The sequence below is a fragment of the Monopterus albus genome, unplaced genomic scaffold (genome assembly GCF_001952655.1).
Source record: "Monopterus albus unplaced genomic scaffold, M_albus_1.0 scaffold94.1, whole genome shotgun sequence".
In the NCBI taxonomy this organism is placed as follows: Eukaryota; Metazoa; Chordata; class Actinopteri; order Synbranchiformes; family Synbranchidae; genus Monopterus; species Monopterus albus.
Window position 1 is genome coordinate 2,517,545 of NW_018127974.1, and position 14,867 is coordinate 2,532,411.

Sequence of the window (14,867 nt, forward strand, 5' to 3'; positions counted from 1 at the left end):
GGAATGTGAATTTAATCCAAATATCTGTGACAGGTTCAGTCAGTACTATGCATTCACTCAGCATAATAATGCAGTCTTTTTCCGTGCAGGGCACGCTACAGTTTTTGAGCAGGACTGTGTAGTAATATTACAGGCAGTAGTGGCACACCACTGTACCAACACCCTCACTCTCACTAACATAGCTTACTTCTCATATCTTGCCCTACAGGTTCAGTTGCTGTACCTCTGACAAGGAGGTTATGTATTTAACTGCATTTGTTGGTTTGTTCACAGCACAACTCAAAAAGTAATGTACCAACTTTGATGATTTTTATTGTAGAGGTAGGGTTATGCCCACAGAACAATCCATGAAGTTTTAGTGCTGATTCGATCTCCATCTGAATCCAGGAATTTTAAAAATGAGATAGAGCTAATTTCATTATTTTTGCATCTAACTCATACATAATGCCAACAATGCTCGGTCAAAAATGCATGATACCATCCACAAACGATCTACCACACACCAACGTATGATCTGAATGGTAAATGGTCTTATATAGCGTCTTTATACACATTGAAGTGCACTGAATGTTCTTTGCACTATTTCCCATTCACAAACCAGTGATATCACTGGGAGCGACTTGGGGTTCAGTGCCTTGCCCAAGGACACACACACCATGTAAACTGGATGCATCCCTCTTTATATGTAGAGCCACTCTTCTGCCTGCACTATGCTCCAAACTGTGCCTACGAGCACTAGCATGCACCTGTATCCACTGTAACCTGCTGCTCAGTCAGCAGACTCCACTGAACCCTGGTTCTCCCAGGTACCTTGGTGAGGATCTATACACTAGATTACTCAGAGTTACTTATGGATCAGCTGAGATGAGTCCTCAGAGCATTCAAGACTGATGACTGTTGAAAGCTGAATCAAACTAGCCTGCTTAGGCTGGTCGAAACTCATTTAAATTTTGTGTAATGTCTTTAGTGTTTCAAAAGAAAAAACATTTAAATGACAAAATGTCACTGGGTACAGAAATTAGAGCAGTTTAGTTGAAAGGCAGTCAGGTTAAATTGCAACATTTAAGACTTTTCAAACAAGATGACATGCTTGTCAATGGATATTTATCCAACCTGCTATGTGTATTTCACAGGGCAACAATAAAGGTGAAATTAATCAATGTCAAAACACTTCAAGGTCTCTGAATTATAAAGCGTATCATCACTTCATCAAGCTACTTTAAAAATGGAAACCAATTAATTCAGCAGGCTGGCTTTGAAAATGATTATGTTTCCCTTAAACTATGATGTATCTAACAATTCTAAGACACAGCATCACACTGCTCCATTCTGCTCGGCTCTCTGACTATCTGCAGGTTTTTATCCTCATCTTTCTCCTTCTACCATTTCTCCCTCCCTCGCTTTCTCTCCTCCATGCTCTGCCTGTTGGAGCAGGGATCATCGATCGCCCCGTCACCGCACAGCTCTCTGGTACACTCTCATTATTTCAGCTAGAGAGGACAGAGGGAGAGCGAGTGAGAGAGCGAGACAGGCCGACAGAGCAGGAGGGAGGGAGGAAGGCTGAGAATGAAAAACAGAGAAGATAAAAGGAGGGTGAACAAAGAAGGGAGAAGAAGAGAAAAAAGGAAAGGAGTTGATAGACAGCAGCTGAAGAAAGGTGGCAGAGGAAGGGGGCTGAGAAGGAAAGGAGAGAAACAGGGTTTCCTCTGTGGCCTCACTGTGAAATTTCATGACTGTTCAGTGAAGGTTCACGACTAAATCAGAGTGCCTCCATAAACTCAAATTATTCTTGCTTCCTGATTTATTAAAGTGCTAATGTTATTAAATGTTAAACTGGGGTTAACATCAGACCAGATATGTTCATACAGTTTGTGGTTGAAACATATCTTGAGCACACTGACGTGCTTGCTTTTAACCGTGCATGACGGCTACTCCTGCGTATTGCGCATGTTTTGGAGCACTGGTTGTAAGCATAAGTGAGAATGTGCTTCTGCAAACTACACAAGAACGTGAATGGTGAGGGTAGTGTTGCATCGTATATCAATGAAAAACCACAACAACAATGGCAAATGGCATTTTTTCTGCTGTGAGGTGTTGTCTTGTTTAACTGTTTAAAATCAGAGGTTCTCAGAGGAGATATTCTGTCATCGGTGGGGGTGATTTGGCCTCGATCTGCCAAATAGTATCACAGTGGGCAATATAAATAAAATTTTCAACTTCAAAGGTGTCATTTTAGGAGTATCCCAGTGTGATCCTCCAGGGTGATACTGGCATCCTTACTGACCTGATTAAGTGGATCCCGTAATGAGCCATGACGGTCCATATTAAATACAGCGTCTGTCACTATGAAAATAAGCATATAAGCTAGCATTAATTAAATCTTTAAATTGTTGAATCTTTGACCTGAAATAATGCTGCTTTCCTCTGACCAATGAGTGCTCGCTCAGTCAAGTGCAGTTTTACATAGTGGTCCCCTCTAAATCACATTTGATTGGTTATAAATATGTCCTTGAGTGAAGGATGGGTCTTTGAAACTATTTGAAAGGAAGAGGAAAGACAAGGATTTTAATATAAAAGTTTGAATGACTTTTCTGACAACAGACGGACAACAATTAACACAGGTTTAGAAGAATGTTTGGTTTTCTCTGGGTCTTAAATATTTTTCTCAACAGGCATAGTCAGGTTTCCATTTTAACTGAGCTTCTGTCCAGAAGACCAACTGCAAAGTAACTCAATTTGCAAAATTTGATGATAGTCCCTAAATTATCCTTGACAGTGCCCCTGAGAATTGATTGGGTGCCCTAACATTCCTCAGACAGAACAGAAGTTCGGGGAACTACATGATCAGTAGGCAGCCTAGAGTAGAAATCTCCCCATCTGCAGCTACTGTTATGGTACGACAGCAAGTCTGAGCTCCGTGGATCCCTGGTTCCCAGCTTTATTAGTGCACTAACCAAATTAGGGGCCCTAACAAGGCAGTACACACAACACTAGGGGACACATTCATTTAGGACACAAGCGGCACTAATGCAAAGCTATCTGTCAAATTGCCATGCATTTATGCTTTCTCTAGACTCCGGAAGAAAGGCAGTGTGTGCGTGCGAGCAGATGTGCAGGACAAGGTGTGTGGGTGTGCTGTGAGCCAGCAGAACTGTTCCACCAGCGATTCTAATTGATGAGCCATACACATGCAGACACAGAAGCACAAATCTTCCTTCAAACAATGCACACTGGTACGTTTATGCACATGATGGTCCCTTATACATGCATACGCACACTAACGCAAACACCCACCCACACGCACACATTAATCTAGTCCAGGCCCTGGAGAGAGAGACACATCCATGCTGCAGCTGGACACGGCTTGAGATGAACACATCACCCTCTGACAGATCAAGGGAACATGAGAGAGGAGAGTGGAAAGAAAGGGAGGAGGAGGGAGGGAGAAGATTAGCATTCTCATCAGCACTGGAGGAATTTGTCTTGGCTGTCAAAGCACTTTCTCCTCTTTTTCATTCCCTGTCTCCTCATCAAGCCCATTCTCTTTCCTTATCCATATTTTCCCCCTTTCTCTCTCCAAATCTCTATCTTTCTAATCAGCAGAGCCCTTCACTGTTCCCTCTCTCTGTTCTCCGTCCATCTTCCCTTTCTCCTTATATTCTTTGCCAGCATATTACTTTCCACCTCTCTCCTTCTCCCTCGATTCAGGATTTAATAGCTCTGTTGTCCTGTGTCTGTGTCAAGGCACAGGATCAACAACCCACCCCTCCCTTGTCCTACTCAACCTCACAGTGGGGTTACTGCACAGGGGATGCACTCTCACACACAGACACACACACACACTGAATCGATCACAAGCAGAACAAATACACGTATAAGTTAGAGCCAGAGAGTGCACACACAAGTGATGTGTATGATAAAATCATTCATTTTTGAGTACTTTCTCACATTCATGTCAGACAGTTTCAGTTAAAATGTGGCACCATGGTCAGCCATATTCCTGGCCAGCAGAAGAATGCAATGTTTGTGTTTCAGAACTTCCAAGTGACTATACACCAGGGTTTTCCTGACCACTGAAAGGTTTATAGGCACAGCGCCTTTTTCTGTGGAGCGCCTTAAGCTGAATGAACTGGAAAAAGGTATTCAGACTACATATCATAATTAATGTAAAAGCAATGGCCAAGGTTCTATGCATTCACCAAAAAAAAAGGCAGATTAGTGGTTTAATCTTAAACGGAAATGTAAACTGCCTTCCAGTGAACAATCATTCATGTGACTGTTGTGCAACATCATCGCCAAGCTAATCAAACAGCTAATTGGATATTTCCCTGTAAAGAGTAAAAGAAAATGTTATTAATTTAACCTAAGTTACAACTAAGGACACTGCTACATAGATATTCATGTACTGAATTACGTTACATTAGCCAGAGAAGCTAGTTAGTTGACATTACATTCAGACAGCCTATCTTGACTGAGCTAATGTTCGTATCTGTGGCTCGGTGGCATTCACAAATAGCATTAACATCTTTTCTGATGAAAACCACTGGTCAACATGTTTTGTTAATTTTAAAAATTATGGCCTTAACTTAAATTATACCTTAACTCATACTAACCTAGAGTGAACACCCAGTTTTGATAGCGATCATCTTGGAAAGGGTGCATGATCAGCAATATTTAGACCACAGCCTCTATTCATACCGCTAAACAATCAAATGGTCACTGTACATCACAATGGTTCTGACACGTTTTGACAGGTCACTCCATCAAAGCAAACACTCTCTTTTCCTCCCTAGACATATATTCCCATTGTCATGGACAATCAAGGGTCTCGCGCTGTGTGCTCACCACCATACTGTATGTTAATGTTGCTAAGCAGTAGCTACTTTTCAGATATTCAAACTTGGTAGCTGCACCTGCATGCTGATATTTTGCCAAACAGACAGGCTCTCTGCGTCTCTGTCCGGTCAGGATATGAAGTTATTTGTTATTGTACAGTTTGGGAAATTTTAAAACATAAGTAGGTTAATTTGATTTTTTTGTCAACACTGACTGGTTGCTGCACTCACAAAGGTCAGCCCAACTGGGGTGACCACTGCGAGTACCTGCTAGCTAGCAGACTAATTAGCAGACATCTATGAGTTGGAGCAACCAATAGGCGTGCAGGACGCGCAACGCCGCACAACTTGTACATGAAATTTAGGAGGTGCACATGTCTGCAACCATCAGCAACACGCTTTTACCCATAAACCACTGATTAGGTACCTGTTGACACCTATGCGTAGTTGTGGACAAGTTAAGTTTTTAATTCAGAGGTGTCTCTATATTTTTGTCTTCCTCAGCTACATATATATGAGAGGGTCAGAATATTAGGAACACCTCTGAATAGAATGTAGTCCAGTAATGACACCACCTTTGACTATGACCTGAATGATAAACATATTATTGAATTTTTATATTTCGAACAATCTCACCAAAAACAGAAACATTTTGAGCTTCATATGTTAAGACGGCAATGTTACATTGTAGTGCATACAATTAAAGTGGCCGATGAGTTTATATTACTAATATCTACAGTACATGTCACATAAAATAGTCTCTACAGCTGAAATCATTCCCTAAATAAATTAACTACATTAACAGAGCAGGTCATTTAAAAAAAAATAAAAAAAAGAAGCAATTAAAGTGAACTAGTTCATTTCCGGGGTTGTGAACTTGGTCCAGAATTCAAAATTGTGAACTATGGATGTGAACGAGCTCATATTAATGTGTGTGAACTGAACTTTGAGCCAGCTCTTGTGAAGTGTGAACTTGCACAGCACTGCAGAACCCACCCACATGCCACTTCTTAATTCTAGCTGGAGTTTGTGTGTGTGTGTGTGTGTGTGTGTGTGTGTGTGTGTGTGTGTGTGTGTGAACTGGGTCCATGAACCACATTTGACTGGCTATTTTCTCCACTTAGCTATTGCTGCAGTAAATGCCTGTAATTATTGACAGCTGACTTAAATTTATACTTCAGTTATGCACTGCTGCACTAGTTTTCCTATTATTAGTGAAAGTGAGTGTGAGAGAGAGAGACACATGCACACAGGAGGGAGGGAGAGACCTCTGTTCAGGAGAACCAAGCTGTCGCTGCTGACAAAACTTTATATATTTTTAATAATCGCAAAATTTCTTGATTAAAAAAACAGAGGCCAATGACAGCAGCTGTGCTGTGAGATCGGCTATACTGACATTTAAAATGTGTGAGAGAAAGTTACCCCTCTCTGTCAATCTCTCAGTGCCAAGTTTTCACCCAGGCACACACACAGTGAAAAACATCTATTTAAAGGTATTATAATTAGAAGCAGAGAATTCTGTCCTCATGAAGACAACATGGAATGCAGAAATTAATAATAAAGACATAAATATATTGCTCCAGAGTCGTGATCTCAATTCTGAGTGAAAAAAAAAGTGATTCATATTTTACCCAGAATCGTGCAGCTCTAGTCCTGACAAACCTCTACAATCCAATGTTTACCTTGCATACATTTCCAACTGAGTGATGGTATTATATAAACAACAAACAGCTCCATCTGGACAACAACTGAAAACCTGTTAATTAATCGAAAAGTTATCATCATGATTTGAACCTTGATCAATCAAATGTAATCAATTGAGTGCATCCCCAGCTGACACACATTGACAGAACAAGAGACAGAGAGAGTGAGCCAAGTATGTGCATGCATTTATCCAAAGTGCAACTACAGATTTTTCAAAAGGTCAGATTACTCAGCTCAAATGAACACACGATGCATGCACACAGACAGATACACTTATATCCATTAGGTGTGTGACCTACCAGCCCTCTCTATGTGAATCCTTCAATGGCTGCATGAATTACTAATGACCCATCTACATTCTTCACTGCTCATGACTTCTAATGGAAACAACACACCCATGGAACCATGGGCCCACACACCACTCTATTACATCCTTCTCACATGCATGCACACCTGACACACACCATTGTCTCGAGCCTTTAAACAGATAATGGGCATTTTAATTAAAAAGTCAGTGGGCTGGAGACAGAATATACAGTGAAGAGCCGCTTCACCTTGCATTAGAAAGGACACAAATACATGCAAACAAATGTACATGCACACAATTCAGTCACATGGTCATAGGTCTATTTTTAGTTTTACTAAAAGCCATTATTGTGTATTTCTGCAGCCTCAGGTAAGACAGATCTGAACCATAAATGCAATGAAAATTTTGTTTGGCTGTCAGACAACTTTGGGACAACAGTTTGTGTTTGTCTGCTAAAGTGGATAGATGGGAGAACATCCCTGCAGTCCGGTTCTGAAACCCTTCCTGAAAGAGTGGAGCCATTTTCGAATAAAAAGTTTCAGGAAGCATGTAACCACAGGGACTAAACTGCCAAAGTTCCTTTTGCCTATTCCTGTTTGTGTTTCAGCTACATCTAAAGAACAGCGAACATCATGCAAATTAAACGAAAAGCAGGAGGTATGATTACAGTGGCCAACAACAGAAAAAGTAACCGCAATGAAGCTACTGTTAAATAAAATTTTATTCCTATCCACATGCTCCCACTTTCTCTGCTTTCAGCTTGTTCACACACTTGATCTGTCTTCAAACTACAGTAGCTGGGAAACCGACAACTTGACTTATTTTCTTAGCCTAAGAAAACAACAAGAAATGTCTCTCCCGCAACTTGTCCCTTGCAATGCTCAACACTCCAAACACCACCCTGAGCGGTCCTGAACCATCTGACTTCACTACCTGTGGAGCATGGGCTTTTCCCCACTAACAACTATCACAACCTGTCTGTGCAGATTCTCAGATACTGGGATATAACGACTCAGTTGTTAGGGGACATTGTTGGCCCTCAAAGGACTCAAACACCACCGAGGGGGATAAATATCTCCGGCTCAACACCAGTCAGTCAGAACTTACGAAGCCTCTTGGATGAGAGGTGAAACGTCTTCGACCTAGAAACCTAGTCCAGTTGATCTTTTCTACTTTTTTTCAGCTAACTATCATAACCCTGTTTCCAACAGAGAAACTTTTCCCTGTAGAGGAGGAACCTTGTTTGGAACATTTTTCACTGGAGGATCCAGGTTCTAAATTTAATTCCAGGGCGTAGTTCTCCCCAGGAAAAAAGTAACTAGTCAAGGGTCAAAGAACTATTGGGGTGAGGTCTGCAGTGCCACTTGGTCACTGACTGGTTAAATACAGGGCTCTACCCTGCGAGCATTTCACTGCATGCAAGTAAAAATCAGCGTGCCAATGTGAAAATGATTTGGGTACGCTGATTCAACTGACTCAGAGTTCTCTGGGTTCTCAGTGTGTAAGGAGCATTTTATTAGTAGGCCTACACCAAGAGACCAGTGAGTGAGATTAGTGGATTGGAAAATATGATTTTGGTGTTTGTGGAGCAGCTTTTCCTGATATTTGACCTGTGAATGGAGCTCAGCTCCTCCACACATGGAGCTCAGCAGGCGAAGGCCGTGGAGGAGAGCATGACATCAGCTGAAGTGAAACATTACTCCGAGTTAACAATCCCTATGCTCGTTGCTGTATGTGCAATGAAACCTCGGCGAGTAAAAGAAACAAAACAAAAACAAACAAACTTGCAGAAAAGTGATAATTTCAGCTCTGCCTGCAGTTTGCTCTCCACCGCTGGTATGTGTTAACCACAGTGAGCATTTTACATGCAGCCTAACCCCACCGCCGACCGTTGTACTTGTATGTTAGCGGGCTAATTTGTTTAATCTTCCCTGGGCTTTGGCCCTGCTGTGGAAATGCACATCACAATGGACTCAAGGTACTTTTACACCAGGGACAGTTCTTGGACTTTAGCTCCTCGGAATAAAAAGCACTGGCGACTTTCTGGTGGAAGAGCAGCGATAGTTCTTCAAAGGGTTCTTGGTCCCCTGGGAAAGTTTCTGTGGTAGAAATAACTAGTAGCAGCATTCCATGGTTTTGTGTTCAGCTATAACATTTGCGTATATAATGTTCCACGGACCACATACTGTACATTAGGCCATTTATTGTGTAAGAAACAGTGAATACCACTGTCAGAACTACTTCAGTGAAGAAATACAGCACTGTTAGTACGACAGTGGGGGAACCCTGATTGTATGTTTGTGTCTGTGTAAGTGTGTGACTGTGCAAGACAGAATGAATAGTGGACACTGCTGTTGTCACAAAGAGAGAATGTGTGTGTCTGATAACACCAAGACGATATGGTGGTTATCAAATAATGAGTTAGTTATTGTGTGATGTGGTGTGTATGTACTGTGGTTTACAGTGTGTGTCTCTTACCGTGGCCTGTGTGGAGCTCTCCTGCAGATCCCAGAGTAGTGCGTGGTTATCAGCCAATGAAATCACACGCTTGCCATCCCCCATGGGCTCCCACAGGACACTGTCAATACACACAAACACACACTCAAAACCACGAAATTGGAGTCAATTAGAATACAGATATTGGTCAAACTAGCATACAGGTTTATCCACAAGTGCTACAGACATAGGGGAATGAAGAGTGTTGGTCAGATTTCACATGGCTGCTGATTCCAAATACATTACTGTGGTTGCTACGCAGTCCTTTCACATTTAGGAAGGCTCAGTAAACCAGACACAGGAGGAGTCAGTGTCATCACCAGCCAGAGGAAAGGGTTTACTTGTGTGTGCAGTTTGTCATGTTACTTTCTGCATAATAAAGTCCTTTCAAAAAGTGTGACATTGCAAAGAGCGGGTTTAATTTGCCCAAATTAGGCTGCAGCACCATTAATTGCCCAAGAAAGTGACAATAGCATAAAACTAACTACTTATTGGCAAATCCAGCAGCCCAATTCTGTCAATCTAGTGTTCAAACACAGCAGTGGGATACAGGGTTGCCTCACTGGTGTTAAAAAAGTGGTAGCTTTTACTGCATACTTAGCTTTGATTCCTCCCTGCATACCACTTTCTGCAGAGTATTGATTCCTCACTGCATGGTTCTCGGAGTTGTGATTCTCCACTTTGCTCTACTTAAAGTATGTGTTCTGTGCCCCAGCCTTAGGGACCTAACCAGAGCTGACATGCTAGAGTGCAAACAGATGCTTTATAACTCCCTTGGTGTTGATTGGATCACTTGCTTTTGTTGTTCTCAATCTGGGTAGATGCAGCAGCCAAATCTAGGCAGAGACACAACTACATGGTAAAAGAAAGAGGACACAACCCAAGTGAGAAAACCGTGCTGTTAACTCTGGGCCCATTGACATTAAAAGCAACACGTCAGTGTGGTCACAGACCAATAAGCTAAACATAACCTTGCCCTTGAAATGTTGCTACATACTTGTTAATGTTTTTGATTTAGTGTATTTTTTTCTTAAGTGTCTATTTTGGGTTAAAGGATGTAAAATGTCAGAGAGGCACAGGTGTGGGCATGTGAAGGTTTGGATGTCCTGAGCCTGTCAGCGCTAAAGCTGCTTGTCATTAGAAGTTTACGGAATGATGCTATTTATTTAAAGAGTTCATCAATTAGACGACTCCATTTTCATGGACTCATTAGTCAGCTTGAAGTGGCAGCAGCAACAATGGCAGTGTTTAAGAGTGTGTGCTATGGAAGGTGAGAGTGTTAGCGAGAGATAAAAGAAATGGAAGGGGGGGGAAGAGAAAGTTAAAGTTTGTTTTTGGATTTAATCAAAGTTTCAAATATGCGCAGTCCTATTAGGAAGTTGGAGTCGGGAGAGAGGGAGGGAGGGCATTAGGGAGGGAGGCAGAGGAGCAGTGTTTATGGGGGCTGTAAATTCATGGTTGCTGAGGGACAGCTTTTACTGCCCTCGTGAGGAGCACAAAGTCATGGGATGTACAGACACACACAAACACACGCACTACACAGAGGTTTTTGGCATTTAGGAGGACTGTCGCTTACATTGTTGCCTGTGGACCAAAAGATTTGGGTTTTTCCAAATCTGTCCTAATACAGTACTTGAATGACCATATGTATGATAAAAGAGTTATTCATTGCTGTAATCATCCCTCCTGTGTGTACTAGCTGTAAAGCATTCCCTTATTTAATTGCATTTTTTTTCCAGCTAATTTGCTCTAACCTATGTAAAATTTGTCAATAATTTTAAAACATAATCATGACATTCAAAAGTAGAATGTTCACAGACATTAAGCATGAGTAGAAGTAAATCACTGCCACGTTAGTCTCCGTATGGGGAGTGTTGAAACTACTGTTAATATAGAAAATGACCGACCTTATCCTTTAAGTGCTGCAGCTAGTATAACAGAGTGACAGGACAACCCTGATTCAGAGCTTTTAACATGATGACAATTAAAATGACAATGTCTTATGCTTGAAAGAAGATTCCAACAGTTCACCACAAAGTGATGGCTTCATGGCCAGCATGAACAGGAGGAACAATGACAGTGGCCGATGACTCTGAACTGACATGTGAGTACTGTATTTCAATACACTTTAAAAAAAAATGTCTATCTAGACATTAAAACTAGCCACTGCATGCCTAACCCAAACCCTAATACCTAACCTTAACCAGTTATTTCTCACAAGCATGGCCCTGCTCCCGGGTCTGCGTAGATTCTGTTCTTACCTAAGAACAAATCCCAGATAAGAAAACACTGGTGATACCAGAATCTTTGCGAAAACTTTGTAGGTGGGTTTTAAGAAGAAATTTGTTCTTAAGATATCAAAAACATTCCAAATGCTGATTAAAACACATAAATAAGACTTACATTATAATACAGTGCCTAAAACAGCTTGCAGTGGTGATGGTTGGCAAAAATGTCCTCCCCTGAACAACTAATTCAAAACGATTCTCACAAACTGAAACACATACATGCAGTGCCCTTGATGCCCTGCATCAACGCTGAAATCTCATCCAGAAGGAGGAAAGACACACACGCTGTGTTTGTATTAGCTGTTGGCTTTGCATATGAGGGGCTGGGATTAAACTCATATGGATGCAAAGCACAGCAAAGCGGGGGGAACAATCTAATGAGTGAGAGACATGGAGAGAAGTGCATCTGTGCTGCAGATCTAGTAGATATATGGGGCTGTAAAACCTCCATAGCGCTCCCAACAGTATTTACATACCATTCCAGTAGCCAGTGTGCCAGCTTGTTGCAGAGCTCAAGGTCAAATGCACATAACTTATTTACTTTAATAGGAGAGGAAGCCAACATGAGATACTGTACACCTTACTGTCTCTCCCTCTGCTGTATGAATTAATTGATACTATAGGGAAGCATACAATGTGTAAATCCCACAGTGGTGAGTATATTTTAATTGGTCCTGTGGTGTGCTGATGTATGTGTGTGGGATGTGTGTGTGTGTATATGTGTGTGAAGGAGGTAGTATCTGACACACTGCAGTCTTCAGCTTTAAGGTCTGTGTGCTATACTGAGATTCCTCATTAGCTTGTATGTGAACTCATATTAATCACAGCCTGGGGACATACTGTATATCTGTGCACACAAACACAATATCAGGACTCACCTTCCACTTGGGGACAAAAGCTGTTCCTCAGAAGGTAAACCTTTACATATTAGGGCTGGTTTTTGCATAAAAACCAAACAGGTTGAAGTGCATATCTTTACTTTTTATCTCTATGAATTTCTCTAAATGTCTCCGATACTGTGGCCAGTGAGACTGTCTGTGTAAGCTTTTGGTTGTCCAGCACTGCATCTGAGATCAGATGTGGGGCGGTTGGACAGGACCTGAGTGCACAAATGGAGGTACGCTCAGCTGAGGGTACACCTGAGAGGGCTGTGTATGTGCCTGATGTACTGGTCGGCTCTGAGATAGTCTGTCCTCCACTGGTCAGATTCTCTCTTCTGTTTTTTGTTTTATCTCAGATATGAGATCAAACCATCTGTTTACTTCATCAGTTGTTCACCATTCTCCTCATACAGTGTTTACTGAATGAGTAAGAGCATCCATCACATATTTTTTTTAATTTTCTATTCACTACTGATGCTACTAAATAGTCTATGACAACTTTCTGATGTTCTTCACTTCATAACTACAGGAGTTTTTCTTTGGTTTAGGGTTCATTGCTCCACAGTCTTTAGATTTTCATTTTAGCATTCTGACTTTCTCAACTTTTCTTTTCAGTTTCTGTTTGAGACTCCTGTGTGCACACGGCTCTGCAGTCTCGTGCCCTTTTATGGGCTTTGGTGGCACTAATCTGTGCTAATTAAGGATGACTGGCACGTGCTTTCAACTTACAAATACACAGGATTCATCAATGCAAGAGCACAATTGTGAACAAATCTGCGGTTTAAGAACACGTTTAAGTGCACCCAAAATGCCAGTACCTCCAAAGGAAAACTCCACAAACAATGCTAAGTAGATTAAGTCAAAGTTTGATGTAGCCATGTTATCATTTTACATGATCTCAGCAATGAACCTGATGAGTAGAAGTGTTTCTAGATTTAGGTTCAAATCACAGGTTACATTTTGGCTCATCAAAGTCTGTATTTTTTCCTTATCTTAATCAGAGCCTAAACCTATTGTGATTGATCATTTTCAGGAGAATCTCCCAGTCGTATATTTTAAACTTATCAGCGTAATCATTTTGAATGGGGATACTCATTATTTGGAACCAGTAGGTCATGAAGAAGTCATGTGTGCAAAGTAAGAAGGGTACAGCTGATAGTGTGTCAGGGACATATTTAATCAACCTTTAATATCTCCTGCTACTCATCTCATTTTCAGTTTGTAGCTACAGGCTAAGAACATTAATCAAGCTGTCACTCAAAACTGTTTCTGCCCTTTTCAAAACATCAACATTTCATGAGTTAATAAAATATATTTCCAGCTTTCTTGCAGTGAAATTTGAGATAATCCAGTGGCATTTAAACTGGTTTATTTCACTTAAGAAGTATCATAATTCTAAACCTATAACAAGATGTCCTTGAGTTAAAATGTGGTTTAAAAGAGTGCATCGCAAAGGACCTGTAATCAACTGACAGTCTTCATCACAAACAGGCTAATAATCTGCATGGGGACCCACTACTGGGGTCCAGTTGATTGGGACTGGAGGACCATCACAGTGAAAATCACACTTAGACACTGGATGACACAATACTCACTATTACATGACCAGGCACATATAAAGAAAAAAGTAGAGACACAGGATAAAACATGTAACTACGACATAGTTGCATGCTCTGGTTTGGCCACTCCTGGGCAGCAAAAAGACGTTAATAATAAGCATTTCTTCAAACATTAATGCACAAGTGCAAATCATTAATGTGTAAATCATCTGTGTCCTGTATGACATTGAAAACAACACAGCAGCACATTATTAGATGTGACATCTCATCAGTTTTATTCTTTGTTCAAAATAAACACATTCCAAATAAAGTTGGATGGTCGCATTTCAGGGCCAGTAATGAGGTAAAACAGTGAAATGATGATTCCATATGAAACAGATGATGCCAACAGGCGACTGCATCATGATCTGGTACAAACATGGCATCCAGGAAAGGCCGAGCCCTTTAGGAGCAAAGATGGGCCGAGGACCACCAGTTTGCCAACATATGTGTGAGAAAATTATTGAAATGTTTAAAAACAATGTTCCTCAATGAAAGATTGGAAGGGATTTGGATATGTCACCTTCTACGGTTCAGAACATCGTTAAAAGATTTAAGGAATCTGGAGGGATTTCAGTACAAGGGCCAAGCCTAAGCTGGATGACCAAGCTCTCTGATCCCTCAGACGTCACTGCATCAAGAATCATCTCTCTTATATAAGTGATATAACCACATGGGCTCAGGATGACTTTGGCACATCTGTGTCAGACACTACAATACGTAGTTACATCCATAAATGCTGCTTAAAACTGTACTGT

The 14,867-nt window shown here is 41.2% G+C and overlaps 1 protein-coding gene across 1 annotated transcript in view; it reads right to left on the reverse strand.

Moving 5' to 3' along the window:
- Positions 1-14,867, reverse strand: part of eipr1 (EARP complex and GARP complex interacting protein 1) — a 48,405-nt gene that overhangs the window by 18,554 nt on the left and 14,984 nt on the right. Inside the window, exon 5 of the mRNA XM_020608779.1 lies at positions 9,325-9,424. Coding sequence (XP_020464435.1) covers positions 9,325-9,424 — 100 coding nt within the window. The remainder of the gene's footprint in view (positions 1-9,324; positions 9,425-14,867) is intronic.